This window comes from Echiichthys vipera, assembly GCF_963691815.1.
Source record: "Echiichthys vipera genome assembly, chromosome: 9".
Classification (NCBI taxonomy): Eukaryota; Metazoa; Chordata; class Actinopteri; order Perciformes; family Trachinidae; genus Echiichthys; species Echiichthys vipera.
Window position 1 is genome coordinate 16,489,533 of NC_139834.1, and position 19,797 is coordinate 16,509,329.

The window sequence follows — 19,797 nt, forward strand, 5'->3', positions numbered from 1 at the left end:
TATGTATATGGTGCTTTTTGTCCCAGCAACATTTGGCATTACTTGAATGTAGATTTAATAACTATTGCATTACAGCAATGTTTACTATGTATTACTGCTTACTGAGTGAGTATGAGTAGGTTACAGGTAGGTTACAGCTGTGGTACTAATAGAGATTAGGATGTGACTGAAGTGGGGAGGGGGGTGTTACAGTCAGAGGATGGGTGGAGTTGTCTACAAGCCCATCGACTCTAACGCTATATTACTCAAGATCCCTCCTGACTCCTTCATCCAGAGGACTGGCCGTCTGTCAGCACGATGCCAAGCAAACCTGCGCCCATCAAGAAGTCCCCAGCCAAGACGGCTGCCGTGAAGGCACCTGAGCCGGCTCCCGTAGAGGCTCCACCTGCGGAAGCCTTACCTGTGGAAGCTGCTCCTGCCGAGGCAGCTCCTGCACCCGGGGGAGAAGCGGCCCCGGACACCCCCGTTGCTGAAGGAACGGCTCCAGGTACCCCGGGGACTAAAAGCACCTTTAATAACCGCGAATATCCCCTGAACACGGAATGGAGTGCTAACGTCAACTCTTAACATAACTCTACTAATGATAGCTAACATTAGGTTAGGCTAGATTTTTTTTTTAAATTAAAAATGCATTCATTTGTCACAAATTGGAGAGAACAGCAAGCGGGTGTCGAAAAACTCAACACTGCTTTTGTCAGTTGTGTTTAATCCAGGCTAGTTCGTGGGAAGAATTAGCGTCCTGTCATTGAAGTGTTGGATGAAGGGTTGTCGGTGGAATTTGTCTTCACACCCTCGATGAATTCATTTTTTCCCCAGAGTGCTGGTTTGTAACGGAGTTGCAGTGATAACTTGCTTTATTTTAGTGACTGCTGCTTTTATAAATTACTGGAATTTGTTTGCACAGGAGCTAAAACTATAAAAACAGAAACGCCCGTCAGTATAATGAAAGTTTTGATTTGATTTGACTTTAGTAATCTCCAGGGGGAAATTCAACATACAACATACATCACTGAAGACACTGAACACACACACTACAACAACAAATAAATAAATAGGTTGGCACCAGACTTAGGCACTGAAAGGACTCAACAATCACAGCAATATCACCAGCATAAGTCACAACAAACCAACATCGTAAAACACAACAAGAGCATAAGTCACCCATATCAACTATTGTGGGAACAAAGGACCTCCTAAATAAAGTTAACTTTACTAACCCTCTCAGTTTTACTGGAAACTGATATAACGTCAATACTGTAGGTGAGTGCATTGTACAAACACATGGTTACTCCTTTTCACAAAACAGATCATTCAGCTCCTGACCCAGCCACAACTCTTTAAACATGGAGCTGCTGCCACAACTGCTGCCCTCATCCCAACTATTATTGTATAAATTATTAATTTATGGTGGAGCTTGAACATCCTCAAATGTCTTGGATCTCAAGTGTGTGTGAGTATATGGACTCTTGTGGTTGATCATCAGTAAATTGTATTGGGTCAATATTGGGTCAATATTGAAACTATAGTAAGGTGGAAATTGTAGCACCCAGAAATCATCACACTCCCAAATTTGATTAGAGAACAACACCAATAACTACATTAGTGAAAAGCCTTTCATGCACCCTTTTCTCCAGGATCTACTGTCTAATACACTTGCTGCTGATGATAAATCACATCGTCCATTAATGACCATTTTCTGGCTATTAGTTTCAGTGGTGTATGTGGTCGAATGACTGCTTTTATATTTGCCTGCTAACGTCGACATGTAACCCATAAGTTCAGCTGATGTCACAGCCACCGAGCAAGGAGGCGACTCGACTCCTGCAGGGGGTAAACAACACACACCACAGGCGGTCCACACACACGCAAGCTGTAATGCGTGATATGTTTGTGGTTGTGTCCCGCTGTGCACTGCTGTACACATGGTGTGTGTGTGTTCTTGCTCAAGATCTGTTGTGTTTACTGGCATTTCTGTCTGTAAACTTTATCCTGCTCTGTGTACTTTTACCCAAACCCATGAAGCTTCTCTTTGTGGACATGTGATGTTCTTCTTCCTTGTGCAAATGTCTTACAACGTTTCCAAATTGTGTTGTCAGAGTCAGTTTTTGGGTCATAAAACCATCCATTCTTGTCGCTGTGAATACAGTACTGAAAGTGTCGCCCCCACTGCTCTGTCCTGCTGCCTGTTTCAGTGGAGTGTTTCTTGATCAAATAAGCTTGAAACTGATTGATTCCCTGCATGAGTAATGTCATAATGTACATCGCTAATTGGCTTTCCTAATGGCATTTTAACACTAGCTGCTGCTCCAGCTGCTGAAGACGGTGCCGCTACTCTTGCTGCAGATGCTCCCGTTGCAGATGCTCCCGTTGCAGATGCTCCTGCAGACGGTAAACATAAACCACAACGGACAACAACATGACTACTCAACTGCAAAATACACTGCAAACAATGATGGCAGAGTGAAGTATTCTTCATGCTTTCCTACCAGCTGTGAGGACTAGTGGATTCTTTGAACTTCCTGATATCTTTTCCAGTGAAATCCACACTAATCGGCAGGTTGAAAAGTCATAATATGGGGAAGATGCTCTGGATATACTCTGGTCCTCACTGCTGGTGTTTGTCTCTAAAATGACATTAACCTCCTGCTTGTTTGATGCCAGCTGCTCCAGCAGAAGCTGCCGTAGTTGAGGAGCCGCCCAAGGCCCCCACGCCCCCACCTCCTGCAGGTAACACCAACATTTACACTCTGCTTTTAGCTTGGTCTTGCTCTTAACACTCAATCATGGTCACTGACACATTTAATGACAGGGACAAATTTAGACAACTTAAAATTCAGCTTACTATCATATATGACAAAGAAAAGCATCAAATCCTCAAATTTTGGAAGCTGGAAGCAGGAAATATTGACATTTTGGCTTTAAAAATTACCCAAACCATAATTTGATAATCAAAATAGCTATCAATTAGTTTTCTGTCAATCAATTAATCAACTAAGTGTTGCAGCTCTACTATAGGTGACGACTCAAAAATAAATGTGTAGAATTGTATATAGGTTTGAGAGCAAATTCCACATAATTAGACCTGAAATGAAGTTGATTGACTAAGATTATAATTTACAACTATTCTGCTAATCGCTTAATTGTTTCAATTGTGTATTTTTCTGCTTTATTTGTCTTGTGAATTAAATACTTTTGAGTTTAGGATCTTTCATTGGACAAAACAAGACATTTGAAGACTTCACTTTGTTTTTTAAGGGGGGGTGATGGAAAATGTTCCCAAAGGGATTCATTTATTGTTTGATTTAGACAATAACCTGCAGATTTACTTGATAATTTAAAAAAAATGAGATGTAGAATGGAGAGTATGTGGGTATATTCTGTTTCATTTAACCTCATTTCACTGTCAGCCTTTATTAATCACTTTGAACCTTCTTCAGTCCCCACCAGCGCTCCTCTGGACTTATCTGTGGATGATGTAAACGACTCCAGCCTCACCATTAAATGGAACACGCCAGCCACCATCGGAGACTCTGGCCTGGACGGATACATCATTGAGTACTGCAAGGATGGAAGTGAGTCTGTGTATGTGTGAGTATGTATGTGAGGCTGCACCTGTCCCCAGAGTGTCAGAGGGCAGATGGACTCATAGCTGTGTTCAGGCCGTATACGGCAGGCAGTATTTCGCCGGCTGTCGCTGTATCTCCTCACACCACTTTTAGAAGCGCTTGTTTGCTCAGATGACAGCATGCCTTCTGACATTTCATTGGGAGGCCAAAGTGTACTTCTTATGGTCAGGTTGTTTGTAAACTTGTGTCGACAGGTGATAAACCACTTAATGTGTCCCATTAAGGGATGTATTACACTTTTCCAAAAAGTGTCAGAAGGAATGTATTAGTTGAAAAAACAGTTTCAGCCTTATCTATTATGACATGTTTACTGCACTAAAATCTACATACTAACTAGAAAACTGTGTTTCCCTACAGCAAAAGACTGGACAGTAGCGCAAGAGGAGCTGTCCTTAACTAACCGCTACTGCATTAAGAATCTGACAGCCGGTGACCTGCTGCATGTGCGCGTGGTAGCCGTAAACCCTGGTGGGCGCAGTGAACCTGGAACACTCGCTGAACCCGTGCCCATCCGTGAGATTGGTGGTGAGTAGGAGCCAATTTTCTCAAACAGAACAACAGGCCACATATACAGTAGGTGATCACTTTCAATTGTAACTTCAATCTGTGGTTCTGGAGTGGAGTGTTAGTGATTACACCAATGTAAAGACACCTATGAAAATGTCCGTCTCAAACCTCTTTATCAGGACCTCTTTGGTGTCTTGTGGTGTCTAAGTAACTTATGACCTATCTGTAAAATGCTCATGTTGCAGCAGGGAGGCAGAGGTGGTATTAACTGCGGGGGCCCTAAGAGGGACTGCACAGATGTATGCACATAAATCCCATAGGTGCTGACAAGACCTATCATTAGCTGTTAATTATGCTTACACTTGTACACACGTCTCCAGACATTATTGCAGGTTTGACACCACAAATAAATAGGTGAAGCACTCACAAATGTTCTTCTAATTTGCATTTTTCATTCATTAAATAAAAGCAACACTCTTTGGACATTTGTCCCTTGCTGGTAGCACTAAATGATTTAAGAGATGTAAAGCTACCAAGGATAATGGATAATGATAACGTTTATTTATGTAGCACTTATAAAAAAAAAGAAAAAGTGCTATAAACATTGAGAAAAGATAAGTACACACGGAAATAAGGCTGGCGATATATTTAATGGATTAAATAGAAGTCTGAGTCAGGTTAAGAAAAACCTTTGGCTAATGAGCCATCTGGCAGCCATATTTTTTATTGACTTCTGCCCTGTCAGTGTGACCTCACTGTCACTGATTTCTATTTATGAGGGGGACTCTTTAGCTGTCCTGTCATTTGGCACAGGCATCACTTGATGTCCTGCAATAAATAAACAGGACGTTATACGACAAGCTCTCATTCGAAAATTGACTTTGTCACTTTTATGTTGCAATTAATAAAGCAGATATTAAGGTGTACTCTGTTATGCCTTTCTGCTTGTTTAAGTAAAAAAAAATGGAAGTAATTAACGTCCAAGCTTTTATTGGACAAATTAAACATTGAACTGAACACACAAGTCACCGTTTCAAAAAAGTTACATTACAGTGCAGTTTTCTACTGATACTCTGTTTCAACTGACTTAAAAAATGTGTCTTTTGCGATTTGTATACTGCAAATGTTGATATTGCAATAATGATAAACGATTTATTGTGCAGCCCTAATTAGAAATATTAGCCACTTTGCCTCTTATACTAGTTTGTGTTAAGAAGTGCAGCAAATGGCTCCAAAATCCACCATGACCCTCATTTCCTGTCATCTCCCTTCCACTCTCTGTACTTGAGGGTTAAAATGCCCCCAAAGGTCTCTGTCAACATTCTCTTTGCTTATTTAAACCTACATTGGTTTTGTTAATGGAGCCATGTAGAGTATTTCCATCAGTGCTTACACCGAGTCACATTGATGCAGTGCAGACCTAAGCTGGCATGCTCCAGTTATCCACTTTCAGAAGGACAGCTTAATGTCTCTGAGCGCATTTCCGGCTCGGGATTCAAACTACTGCGAACAAACACGAAACTTAAATGCAGTCATGCCACCGGGGCATCTGGTCAACTGAGGGGAGTGACACATGAGCCTAATTGATGGATTGTGTTCAGCTTGTTGGGGGGTAAATTCAGCTGTGTGTCAGTCACATGCTCTGCTGACCAGACACACATCCACATATACAAGCTTCTCATAGAGACACGCTGTCCTGCATATGCTGAAAGCCCCCGACAAAGACACTTTATCCAGAGACAAAGACAGAACATTGTTTGCAGGAGGACTCTCTGGCTGCTGGATGCTGTAATGCCAGCAACACTTCGGGGCATTGCTGGGAAGTGTGCTGATTAGCAGGGATTACTGTTAGAGCCAAATCTGGAGGCAGGGGTTATGATGGTTCCAGGAGCCAGATTTCAGCCTCTGCTGCAATGATATAGTATTAAATGTGAGGATGAGGAGTATAGGACACATAAATAAACCTGGTTAGAAGAGGAGCAAAAAATATGGACAGTATGTCGATGGGGGGTGAGATGAGAGGACTTCTTTTGCAGACGATGAGAAATGGGGGCTGCAGCGGGGTGAGAGAGGTGGTGCAGGGCAGCAGCTTGATTTGGTGAATCCTGTAAGCCAAGAGAGCTTTTCAGACATTTGCTGCTCATGCAGAAACATGCAAGGGATGCCGTTCTTGATACTTAGCACCCGGGGCCATTCAGCACAGCAACTAAATGACTGAAGTCCCAACCAAAGTGCAGTTTTATCCATATAATTTTATCCACACAGCTACTGTAGAGCACACCTGCAGTTATCACAGTTGATTATTGTATCTACAGTTTCCAATCCGTTGCACTTTAGTGTTTCTTGATGTGATGTTCGACCACTCCAAGTGATGACATTGTCCCGCTGCTTCTTTGTGCATGACATGAGGGAACATGTGTCAGGGTTTATCCAAGTTTCTCGTCACTAAAGCTATTTTAAGATCTGCTGGATGCAGGGTCTTCCTCTTTTGCCTCTCTCTGCCCAGATACGGTACTTTTCCTCTCACTCACAGAAACTACTTTAGCTGTATTTCCTGCATCCTTTTCTTTTAAAGATGAATAGCAAATGTTTATTTTTGTTGATGTTTTTTTGTATGTGGTATTCTGTTGTTTTTATATGTGTTTGTCTTAGTGTAAGTATTATAAGTGGTAAAAACGGTTAACGCTAATAATGTTTAATCTTAGCAACTATTATTTTGATTATCGATTAATCGTTTAGTATTTTAAAGCGACAACCAGAGAGTGTTTGGTATTTTTGCTGGGAAATGACTGAAACTAAATATTTGCATTTAGTATTGACAATGAATCACCTAGTTGTTGCAGCTCTAAATCTTACATTATAATAATAATCTTTTCCAAAAGACCACATTTACAGCAACAAGTTTACTATAAAAACTATTAAAATAGTTTTTTTTGTAAAAAGTTTGGATCGTTGCACCATCTCAACTAACGTGGGGGTTCATTTTAGCTCCTTTAATCATGTTCTCTTGTCAGCTTCGTCTTGCAGTGCCTGATCTATTTAGGTCTTGTTGACCTGTCATTGAGCATGCATGTCGCCACTTTGAAGACACGCATGGGAAGTAGACATCACACAGTTTGTAGTGTCCAGGTTATGTCAATATCAAGAAAATAGTCAGAAGAGATGATGTATGGAGAAGAGAAACGTGCCTGACTTGACTTGTTGTCTTTCAGCCCGTCCAAAGATCCGCATGCCCCGAGCTCTCAGAACCCGCTATGTCAAGCAGGCTGGAGAGCAGGTCAATTTGGTCATCCCCTTTCTTGTAAGTCAGCACATACACACACCCTTTATAAAGGACATGAAAACACCTCTCATCTTCTTATCTCTTTTCCGTCTTTTTCCAACTCCCCAGGGAAAACCCAAACCTGTGGTGTCCTGGCTTAAGGACGGTCAGCCTGTGGACACAAAGAGAATCAACATCAGGAACAGTGACAAGGACAGCATCATGTTTATCCGCACCGCCGAGAGGGAGGACTCTGGTGTTTATGAGATTACCGTTAAAGTGGACAGCTTTGAAGACAAAGCCTCCATCACCCTTCAGATTGTGGGTGAGTCGCACATGTTTATGTTTACACACAAACGACACATGCGGATGCACATGTGCGTGGTGCGACAGGTGTGAATACGGACTTGTTTCAGACCTCCCCTGTTGAGTCCTGCTCCATTGGTTGTGCAGCCGGCTCGCTGACTTGTTGGTTCTGAGACTCGTGACTTGCTTTAGCAGAAATTCAAAGCACTAGCACAACATACATCACACCTCTAACAATGATGTCCTTTGACCCTGCTGTCAGCTGCTGGTGGTTAAAGTGTGTGGCCTCACGTTAGAAACATTAGCATACCATTATACCATTCACTTTTAATCTTAGGAGCAGACACCTTACATGCTTTGAGGGACACATAGGTTATGATTGTAATCTTTTATAAATACTTACATTAATGTGTCTCCTCAGAGCGGCCCAGCAATCCTGCCAGTATGAAGCTGGTGGACTCCTGGGGCTTCAACGCTGCTCTGGAATGGACCCCTCCCAAGGATAATGGCAACGCAGAGATCACCGGATACACTGTCCAGAAGGCAGACAGGAAGACTGGGGTATGGCCAATCACATTGTCAGACTGCGTGATGTTGCAGACATAAACCACATTTATTATCGATTATCATTTTTGTCTTTCTTTTATACATGTTGTGAGAAGAGAGAATTACATCTTAAAACAGGCATCCTAATCATCCTCTAACTGCCACCCCGGAAGATGTCAGGCTAATGACGGGTTGGTTGATTCCCCACCGGTGATAACCAATCCAATGAAGACACATCACAGGATAAATTCGCTCTCCATTTGTTGTTTCTCCACCTGCAGGAATGGTTCTCTGTGCTGGAGCACTACCACAGGCTAACTGCCACCATCTCAGACCTCATCATGGGCAACTCGTACTCCTTCAGAGTGTTTGCTGAGAACCAAGTGGGTATCAGTGAGACGTGCGCTGTCACCAAGGAGGTGGCCACCATCCCGAAGACAGGTGACCTTCTTGATTAATTTCCTTATTTCTTCTGCGGTCAGTATGCTGATATGAATGATGAAGCAAATAATGGCTATAGGGTACTTACACTTTTATGAGCTGCAGTAAGTATGTGAGAGTCTTGAGTGTGTGCTTTAAAGTGAAGACATGAGTGAAAATGGCCTTGGCACTCCTTTAATCATAAGTGGGTAGCTCTCTTGGCAAGTGCTCAACTACCACTGAAATAACTTTTCAGAGGCTCTGACAACATCAAGACAACTGGCAGAGCGAATGCTGCTCCTCTGGGGGTGGGGTGGGGGGGGTGGTATGTCCTACCGAATCAGAACGATCAACGATTCAGCATTTCTTTTGAATTGATGTTTATTTGTATCTCTTTTAGCGTATTTGCTAATCTTCCAAGACTCTGCATAAACAATTCACCGTACCCACTTCACTGAGATTGGCCGGTGAGAGAGTAAACTGGGGTTTCAACTTCTGTCTTTTTTTTCATCCTTGACTTCATGACACAACTATTTTTGTCACTTTTTTTGTGAACAGCCAAGTGCAACACTATGAATACTGTCTAGGAGAGACAATGAAAATGTGGGATGTCAGTCACATATTGAAATGATGACAGTTCTCCCACTTCTCCATGAAGGCCGACTTTTCACTCCACCTTCCAATCTGGCCATTCAACAACTATGAACGCATTCGATTAGAAGGACTTTGGAGATTAGACCCCATCGACGTTATGCATCTTCATTAAGCACAAGAGAATCCTCCAGAGTCTAGTCTAGCAGAAGCTTAAGTATTACTGTCACTTGTAGCCACAGTGATCGCTGTCCTGCAAAGGTTACATGCTAAGGACAGGTATTGTGATTTTATTTACAATACCAAGGAGTTGTCACTGAGATCATAAGGTTGATCCATGTGTTCTCAGGTATTGTCTACAAGCCTCCTGAGTACCCAGAGCACAACTTCACGGAGGCACCCAAGTTCACCACACCCCTCAATGACCGCGCTGCCACTGTGGGATACACCACCAAGCTGCTGTGTTCTGTCCGCGGATCCCCCAAGGTCAGGCGCTCACACACTTATCTTCGTACACACACTGCAGTTTGCATAGAAGCACATGGATCATTGCATAGTTTAATTTGTCATGTCCATCACCCTTACTGTACCCCTTTAGAGAGAGAAGAATCAGAATCTCTTTATTGTCATTGCACATAGTACAATGAAATTCAAGGGTTATTGTGCAGTTTCATGTTTCCACCACTTAGTATTATTGCACTGATATATTCGTTATCAGTGCGTCGTGTCCAGAATCACAATAGTGTTCCTATTGCGCTTCACTTGATAGCTAATGCTAACAGCTAGCATTTTATTCACATGCTCACATGCTCACTTACTGTAACATAGTGAGGAGGGGCCGGGGAGTCGTCTGGAAGAGGGGCATGTCTTGTTGAGATTTTTCATATTATTAATATTTTAGGTAGTTGAATCCTATTTTCCTGATACAACATTTGTTATTCTATATTTGAACAGTTTTGTTCTTCCTGGGGACCCTCGATAAATCATGTGAGCGTGTTATGTATACAGTATACTGCTTCAAGTGAAGTATTAATGTCACTGCTATAAAGATCCACTTTAGAAGCGGGGAAGGGCTTGCACTGGTATGTCTGTGTGAAGTTTCAGTATGTCTCTCACTGTTCTTGGCGGCTGCCACTCTGGTTAAACATATCTTTACAGTTGTCTGCCTGACGCAGGAAGCTTAGGTGGCAGGCCGCGGTGGCAATGCAGTCGATTATATGTCCTTGACTTCTCAGTGAGGACAGCAGCGGTTGAGCAGTCTGCACATGCCGGTGAATTTGAGACAAGTCAAACAGGAACTGATGTAGGCTCGCGTGAGAATCTGAAAACATTAGTCAACGCAAAGTCTCAAGAGAAGAGGGACTGGTACCAGTAGATATTCATGTCTCAGGGACAGCTTAGGAGGTCCAGAAACTTTGGTGTGAGATTTTTTTTTAATGTGGCAATAAGTGGGCAATTTCCAGAGCTGTGAGTACACTATTTCCATGGTTATACAGTGATACTCTGGCTCATCCGAGTGAAGTAGATCCACTATGTCTAAATGAGTCTTAAGTTGTGTCCCTGTGGACCAGCAGGCATAGCAGCTGTGTGGAAACACATCCACAGATCATCCGTAGGGGGCCATGGAAAGAGGCATTCAATACCTCTTTCTTAGACCCACATGTTCCGAATGTTTACTTATTAACCCCTGTTTGACCCCATACATATGAATCTGCTGTCACAGGTTAATACCTCAATGTAAGCATTCATAGACACTCAACTGGAGTTACTCATGCATCACTATTAGCCACATAATTATGTATAATTACAAGCTGAATTACGTAAAATACTGTTTTAGTTTCATTTATCTCTCTCAAACACTCACTCAGTCTCTATCACCCACTTGTGTATGCTTTTCTCTCTCTCTCTCTCTTTAAATAACTTGTAATATAAATTATTTTACACTTGTGTTAGCATGTGTTTGTTTATTGGCTCTAGCTCAGAGTCCAAAGCCCATTGAGGTTTGCTGAGGCAGGTCCAGCAGAAAGGCATGTTGAGTGATAAGTTGTCCTTCAGTGTCTGATGAAGAGGCACAGATGGCTGTTAGGGAGAATGGAGAGAGGATAGATAAGCAAGGATGACAAAGAAGAGGCAATGATAAGAGGTATAGTCTGTTGTCCTATCATGGCTAAGTAGAGATGTAACTGTATCACAGAAGGTACTATTTTTGCCACCTGTCCAGATTGCAGCACTGTTATCAGTGTGACTGACTATCCCTGTAACATCCACACACACGGATGCCCAAACACAGAAATATGATGGGACAGGGAGGAGAGAGAAGAAGAGATAAATGGATGGATTTACATATTTACCTCTGTCAATTAAACAAGACTAAGGGGCTTTATTTTCTTGTCAGTGCGGAACGTAGTGTCGCCATTTTGAGATCATCTGCATCGGCCAGTGCCTGCGCTCACAAGGCCAATTAACAAAAAAAGTTTGCAAGCAGCCCTGCTGTATAACCTAACGGTAGGAAGCCATCAACCAGCTGAAATAGTTTACAAGGCTTGAAAATGGCAACTTTTAACTATGCTGCAAGTTACAGCCTACAAATAAACACAGACTTAATAGAGAGGATGCAGACAATAACAGTTAACAGTTGTACTAATTTAAGTGCAGCAATTTGTGATTCGTTTGTTGTTATTATTATTAAACTGGTGCATTTTATCAAATGTGAAAAAAAAAACCCAATATGATTGGCATTATATGGGCCACACTCTAGGGAAGAGGAATATTTGTAGCAAACATTGTTGAGATATCTCAGTGTGGACCAAAAGTGGTGGATAGACACATCTGTTCCACATTACCATCCATATAGAAGCGTAACTAGCTGGGCTAAAAATGCAATAGATCAAATTCCTTTTTATATACATAATCAAGCTGATTCCTGATTCTGTGCATTACTACACTGATAATAACAATGATCTCATTTGATCATAGATTTTGAAGTGATACAACCAACTGCTAAAATCATATACTGTAAAATCTGCAGACCTACCAAGATAAACAGCGCTAGCCTCATTACCATTTGTTGGAGGGGTTGGTTTGCAACGTAAAAATCAGCAGCAGCATCTCCCCGCTGCCAAAGGCTCATATATACAGTACTTGGTTTACTGCCCAGGATGAAAATATGTTAAATGTCATCAACCTTGCGCTTCATCCATCAGATAGGGCAATGGAGATGGAGAAGATTCAATGCCTTACTTGACATTACTTTTCACTTTACAGTATTGTGCCTAGCTTAGCTAAAAAATATTTTATGAATATTAACTTACTTTTTCCAAGTTTAACTTTCAAATCAGAATATTTCTAAATGTGAGACCCTGCCCCTCTAATCCTTGTATGAGCATTAAAAAGACTAAACTCTAAACTTTTTTTTCCGGAGTTAGTTCAATTCTTCTGTGGCTCTTACGAATCAGTTAATGTACGTCAGTTACATTAGAGACTTCCTGAAATAGATCATCTATTAAGATCTATCTTTAAACCTGTCGTAATGCAGAACTAAATATGTTTAAGACATCAGTGAGGAAGGGTTTGAAACAAACCCTTCTGAAAAGCATCAGCTGAGTTGAAATCCAATAACCAGAGTCAACTTGCATAAGCTGGACCATGAGGAAATTCGTGCAGAGAGATTGTCACTGAAACCCTGAGCAGTACATACCTGAGGAGACTTATATTTCTCCCATTTTACCCAACTGTCACACTCAGCACAGACTGTCTGAGCTCGCTGGAAGAAGAGCTGACAACAGACTGAAAACCCAGTTACCTCATATTAACACAGAATCGGTCCAATAAGACTTCAAATGTGATACAGGAAAAGCAGAAAGTAAAGTCTGACATAGCCAGACTTATTCGCAAATGTATATTAATCTGGAACCTCGCAGTTCATTTTTGATTTCCAAGGGGCGTTATCAACGGTGCAGACCAAAATGCCTTTGGGTGCAGTTGAATAGACCTACAGCCAATCAGAGCAACGGCGTAGTGCATTGCGACATATGCAAGTTGAAGTTTTTAAGCAGGAAAAGTTGGCAATGGTCACAAATTACAGCTCAAATTACAGCTTAATAGTACACTAAAATGTGAGTCTGAAAACATTTTAGAACAGGCATCTCCAATCCTGCTCCTGGATGTTTTAGGTTTCTCCCTGCTCCAACACACTTGATTCTAATGATGTGCTTGTTATCAAGCAGCTGAAGCCCATCACAGGTTTGATAATCATTAGACTCAGGTGAGTTTCAGGGAGAAACCTTAAACATGCAGGGAAGCGGCCCTCCAGTAGCAGGATCGGAGATGCCTGTTTTAGACAGTAAATAGGCGATACAGTTACAGAATCTTGAGTCATACTTGATCAGCGCTGCCCAGTTTGACAATTTGATCTGAGTTTCGTGAGCCTGTTAAGCACTAGTGGCCTGAGAACGCCAGTGATGTTATTAACTATGAAGCTCCTTTCTCAGTCATCGTCTAACCCGCCCAACATTAGATAAACGGGTGTGATTGGCCTATCCTGGATCTGGCCTGATGGAAATCCGTCTGAAGGGGAGAGGGGCCAGATTTATCTGCCAGAGCAAATGAAACATTAGCTCTGCAAATTTGTTTCAAGGCTGCTGAAAGTCAATATGGTAAATAGAAATGACTTTAGCGACCGCAGCTCAGACAGAAACAAGTAAACACTGTTAACAGCAACATCAAAGAATTTGCTTTCGTTTAAAAGCCAGATGCTAAAACTGCACAGTCAGGGCTTGGAAAAAAAACAAAAAAACTTGATTTTCTTTCATCCATGCTTTGCAGTTTTGTGAGTTTTGTGCTAAGGATATTTTAGTTATATACCGGATAAAATTATCATTAAATGAAACATGTAATTTTTAACACTGACTGATGCACTGGAAAGTCACCCTAAATCAATCTAAAGTTCACTCTATATCACTGCTGATGTTCTCAAAAATCTGTACAGTTCACAATATATATTGAAAACATCAGCATGACCCGAGAGAAAATGTTATGTGTGGATTTAGAAGTGGCACCACAACCAAACAGAGAAGGTATATTTGAGGTATACTGTAGCTTATAAAGGTCTCCCCTTGTCCTCTCAGCCTAAGATCGAGTGGTTGAAGAATCAGATGCTCATTGGTGATGACCCCAAGTTTCGTAAGATCTCTAACCAGGGCATTTGCTCCCTCGAGATCCGAAAGCCCTGCAGCTTCGATGGCGGTGTGTACACCTGCAGAGCCAAGAACGCAGAGGGAGAGGCTGCTGTCTCCTGCAAGCTGGAGGTCAAACGTACGTATCTACAGACAAATCAAGGATAACATTTTGAGTGAATACAGGTAAAATCTATTGAGGTTACAAAATCTCTTTTGAGGGAATTGTTGAACATTTTAGGAAATACACTTTTGCCAAGAGTTAGATGATAAGATGCACGTCTAAATGTCACTAATTGGCAATTTTATCTTGTTGTAAATGTAAAAAATGACATTTTTGTGGATATATGGGGATGCTGGAAATAAATGTATACATCTGTTCATTTATGGATTAACTCTGGTACGACATTTTAAACAATGAGGTGTAAAGGTGCTGATTGGCTTATTTTGTCTCCTTTGGACAGAACCAGGCTTGTTGTTTTCCTCTGTTTTCAGTCTTTCTGCTAAGCTAAGCTAAGCTAACCGGCTGCTGATTGTAGCTTGTTATTTAGTGTACAGACAGGAAACTGGTATTAATATTCTCACGAACTCTCAGCAAGAAAGCAATACAAGTATTTCCCAAAATGTCAAGATATTCCTTTTAAATATAGAAAATTTTGGATTATTGGTACCAGTTGATTCTAGCTTCCATGACTCCAACATACCAGAACTTGAATCCATTTAAAAAAACATTAATGAACTGTATATTCTTCTCCCAACAGAGGTTATTCATCCAGAGAAGGTCAAATAAACCAAGACCCAATCCTCCAGAGGTAAGGCACAGAGATACTGTGCAAGAGACTGAGAGTGGTCAGAAATCCAGTGTTCACTAGTGAAAGCACATTTCATTGCTATATAGCTTTTTCCATTTCCTCAAAGAATAAAATTTAATCATGTGTTACTACAAACACTGCCCATTGTCTTCAAACATGTATGTACTGAGTGCATTTTTTTTGAGATTCAGTTTGGTGGCCCTACTCCCATGCCTGCTGATCAGCTATGAATTGCAGTGCAACTCATAGCATGAAATTAAAAACCAACACAACTCATTTGATCTTCTCTTTCCCTCTTTGCTTCTCATCTGTGTCAGCCTACCTCTGTTCCCTCCTCTCCACCTTCCTCCTCTGTACATCCTGTACCGTGCGTTGTAAGCCCTGCTTTTGGATGTGGTAATGTGGCAAAGATTAATGTCAGTCAAATAGAAATACCAAATTTGCTGTTTTTACAGCGTTAACATTTCTATTTATACCCTCACTATTAGGCAGCCACATTTGGGTTTCGGTATTGGCACTTTCATTTAAGCTTTTCAAATGCTCGAGTGGTGTAGCCTTTCACGGAGTGCCAGGAGGCTTTGCTCACAGTGTCATTTCAACTGACAAGAGAAGCCTCATTAAAGTGTTAAAAAAAAGCATGAAGTGGTGAGTGAGGGTGGCGAGATGGATTAAGACAAAAAGAGGGCACAGAGTGGAAAATTTGAGCAGGAAATGATTAGACCATTGACTAAACATTTTGGTAAAAAGATGCACAGGATAGTTGATGGTTGTAAAAGAGTTTAAGAGTGAGAGATAATGGCTTTATCTTACTGCAAAGAACATACCACTGAGTCTTTTTACGGCACTGTGAAACAATATCCTTTCCCATGCCTGCTGTACATTCAAAACATGTGAGCAGGGGGCAATTATATTATTTCATATTTTTTAGATTGCAGGGCCCGTATTTCCTATTTTTCCTTTCCTTTCTTAAGACCTCTTCACAAAGCTGCTGAAACAAACTTTCACTAAGGAATTGAGAGAAGTCTTAAGCTAAGAAAAAGGACGGGGTTGACCCGGTTGCTCTGAATGATGTCATGTTTCATCAAACTGTGATAGGCTGTCTTGGGTCTTGCGCTGTTTTGGGTCTCTTGTCAGTTTATTATTGATAGACGCACTGTAGGAGGTATGTTGGCATATCCAAATAGAGATTTTAAAATCAAATGATTTAACATCAAACAAGAGCTATATAGACTACTGACCAGTCAAGTAGATTCTGCTGGAATCGTTTAAGAACTGGAACCTACTTAATCCGCTTTTGACTGGATATTGTGCTCACTGGCTTTGATGTGTGGCTGTTGTATTTGTCTGTTTGTATTATGTTTATTGTTGTAATGCTGCTATTTGTGTGTGTGTGTGTGTGTGTGTGTGTGTGTGTGTGTGTGTGTGTGTGTGTGTGTGTGTGTGTGTGTGTGTGTGTGTGTGTGTGTGTGTGTGTGTGTGTGTGTGTGTGTGTGTGTGTGTGTGTGTGTGTGTGTGTGTGTGTGTGTGTGTGTGTGTGTGTGTATGTCTGGCGGCTTGTTAACAGAAGCATGGGAAGATATATCCCTGGAAATAAATGCATGTTTACGAAATATCTACTTCCTCTCCCTTTTGTGTCTCCTCACCACTTACTGACCATTACATTCAAATGCCCAGTAATCAAATGAAAGCAGTGAGTTAAACAGCACGTTTATATGTGCTGCCTTGTAGTGTGATTTAGTCTGTGACGACAGTGTCTATGCATGTCATTATTTAATTGAGGTGTACTCAATATTTATAACACTAACATGCATGTGGCCATGAAAAGCGTTCGCAATTAGACTAAAAGAGCAACATACAAATTGAGATAGTAAAACCCATTAAACAGAATAAAAACTAGAATCAGATGAAATCAGAAAAGGCAGTACGATAAAATTATGTTTTTAGTTTTGAGTCAGACAATTCAGGGGCTTTTATTGTGTTTATATCTAGTTTTCAAACAGAAAATACATAACTTTTTGCACTCAGTGTACACATAGAGGAAGATTGCGGTGTCATTTTGATACTTAACCTTGCATCTAGGACCTCAATTCCTCATCTCAGTTGTTAGCAAATAAACTGGATGCAGTTGTTATGCTACATGCACACTACAAAGTTGACCTTGGTCAGGGACATGTGTGTCGTACTGCTAATGGGGCCACATGCCTGACCATCCCCCCTGGTGTGGCTTGAGTGATCACATCTTCTCTCTATGTGTTTGGATGCATTCACACCTGTACTTACAGCTGTCTGCTTGTGATCACATTACCAGACACAAGGGTAGCAGTGTGAGAAGTGTTAAGTGTAAACTACAGCGTTTAGATGACGTGATCACGCTGTGTCGGGATGCAGTCCCATAAGGCGCAGCCATACATGGGAGGACCCCTCCAGGGGAAAACAAGGGGTTAGGCAGAGAGTGCCTTTGGTCGGAGGGTTAGGGGTGATGTCAGTGCGGCACTCCACAGCTTCTAAAAGTTACTCCAGATGATTTGACACACAGCCAAACTACTCACATTACCACAAGTCAACAGGCAAAGTGGGGTGCTGGGAGAAGAAAGGAGAATGGGCTAAGAGCGCAGAAACCGAGCCAGACAATCCTCAATGGAAAATAACACAGTGGATCTCTCTCTCTCTCTCTCTCTCTCTCTCTCTCTCTCTCTCTCTCTCTCTCTCTCTCTCTCTCTCTCTCTCTCTCTCTCTCTCTCTCTCTCTCTCTCTCTCTCTCTCTCTCTCTCTCTCGCACTCACACTCACATACAAAACCTCAAACAAATCCACACACACTTTCTGTCATCACATTCCTAACTGAAGTGATTTTTAACACCCCATGACCTCATTTAACTCTCTTTCTTGCTTTATTTATCTTTCCACCAGTGTCTTTGAAGGACCAGCAGAAGTCCAGGTCTTATGTTTTAAGGTGTGTGTGTGTGTGTGTGTGTGTGTGTGTGTGTGTGTGTGTGTGTGTGTGTGTGTGTGTGTAATCATTTTAATCTTTTCTGCGTGTCTCTCATATCTTGTCCAGAGCGTTTGAGGAGGTGAGAGAAGAAGTCATGGCTGTCTGTGCACCAGTCTGTACATAACGAAGAACTGGACAGAACAACATACCAACATCTCCATATCTATTTCCACCCCCAACCGCCCACCCATCTCGACTCACTTTCTCGTCCCAGTACACCCAACCCATCCCAGTTTGCCAAATGTTGTATGTTATTTTAGTTGGTGACATGTATGTAAGGCTATATTTACAATGTATTGTTCTGCCTGTCCATGTGCTGTTTGTTACAGTGTGTGTATATATGTGTATATATATATATATACACACACAAGTACTACTCAATAAAAAAGTGAACTCTTGGACATGCTATTGCAATGACTTTATGGATGTTTAATAAAAAAAATATTTTATTACGTGTGGATTTCTGAACAAGTTTTACACATTTCTACACATAGTTTTATGATTAGTAACACTGAGGTTTGGATGCATTTTTTTTAAGTATTAGTATTTTTATTTGGAATACAAAATACAAAACAACTATTTATACACATTTTTGTTCTGAAATTAATATCCCCAAGGGGCCTCAAAGAAGGACCCCACCCACCCAACAAGAACAACTAACATTGTCTCTGTATAAATAATATTTGCTACTAATAATTGAAGTGCATATGAATATTTAGTTTAAATAGGCTATATATAAACATACAAATAATTATTAATAAAACGATAAAAAGTTAAATAAAGAAAAATAAGAATACTTAATGCAATTAAACAAATAAAGAGGAAGAAAAAAGATGCGGTTTTGTGTAGTATAGACAGATGTGTTGGATTTCAAGGGGTGGCACTGTGATTAAATAGTCGGTTTGTCCAAATAAAAAGAATGGTATCCAGCTATTGGGGTTTTGAGAATCTGTATCTTAAATTCCTTTGAGTGGAATATTGATTTATTTTCCAGAAAAAAAACCCATCAAGAGCAACATATGTGTCATTATACCAGTGAAATAATAGATGTGCTGGAATATGTTGGATATAACTAAATCTCTGTATATTATAGCAAAATCTGCATGATGCCACCAGTGCTTAGTGGAGGGGTTTTGTGCAATTTAGTTGAACTGGCCCTTTAAATGAATACTCCACTGTATCATTCTACTTGACTTACTCTTTCACAGCTTTTTCAGCTTTGATTCTTCATTAATCCCTTATTTACTATCAATGTTGCTGTTGGTCCAACAAAATGCGCCCTTACCTGCCAGTATACAGCCCATGGATTTGGTTGTTTTTTTGTTGATTTTTGGACATCAAGAACGCAGCTGTGTGCGTTTCTTTCCTTGGACCGAAAACGGCATGTATGAAGTTTATTTAATCTTATTAATAATAGTGTGCTTAGAAGTCAACATTTGTCAACATGTGTCAGACAACTAGCAAAGAAATGTTTTTTTTATGCAATAATAGATCAGTATGTCTCCATGATAAGTAGGTTAATATAAATCTTAATGTGTTTTGCCAGAGATACAGTATGCAGG

The 19,797-nt window shown here is 41.0% G+C and overlaps 1 protein-coding gene across 4 annotated transcripts; it reads left to right on the forward strand.

Moving 5' to 3' along the window:
• The first annotated feature begins 249 nt into the window (after positions 1-249).
• Positions 250-18,634, forward strand: mybpha (myosin binding protein Ha). 4 transcript variants are annotated; one of them, XR_014593329.1, is made up of 14 exons: positions 250-487; positions 2,299-2,388; positions 2,662-2,727; positions 3,438-3,572; positions 3,984-4,151; positions 7,346-7,434; positions 7,525-7,720; positions 8,123-8,262; positions 8,529-8,688; positions 9,608-9,744; positions 14,385-14,571; positions 15,194-15,244; positions 18,154-18,196; positions 18,302-18,634. XR_014593329.1 is itself a non-coding variant. In XM_083919570.1 (13 exons), the coding sequence occupies exons 1-12, from the start codon at positions 298-300 to the stop codon at positions 15,220-15,222; spliced, it is 1,587 nt and encodes a 528-aa protein (XP_083775696.1). In that variant the 5' UTR covers positions 250-297; the 3' UTR covers positions 15,223-15,244; positions 18,302-18,634. The 4 variants fall into 4 exon arrangements, 1 of the variants encoding a protein (XP_083775696.1); XR_014593330.1 differs by having other exon boundaries at positions 2,677-2,727; XR_014593331.1 differs by lacking the exon at positions 2,299-2,388.
• Positions 18,635-19,797: the final 1,163 nt, after the last annotated feature.

Excerpts from the sequence above, each read along its gene's own strand:
- mybpha (XM_083919570.1), top strand. The coding sequence starts at position 298 with ATGCCAAGCAAACCTGCGCCCATCAAGAAGTCCCCAGCCAAGACGGCT. Across the intron at positions 3,573-3,983 it reads TGAGTACTGCAAGGATGGAA|CAAAAGACTGGACAGTAGCG; the intron begins GTGAGTCTGTGT and ends GTTTCCCTACAG. Across the intron at positions 7,435-7,524 it reads ATTTGGTCATCCCCTTTCTT|GGAAAACCCAAACCTGTGGT; the intron begins GTAAGTCAGCAC and ends CCAACTCCCCAG.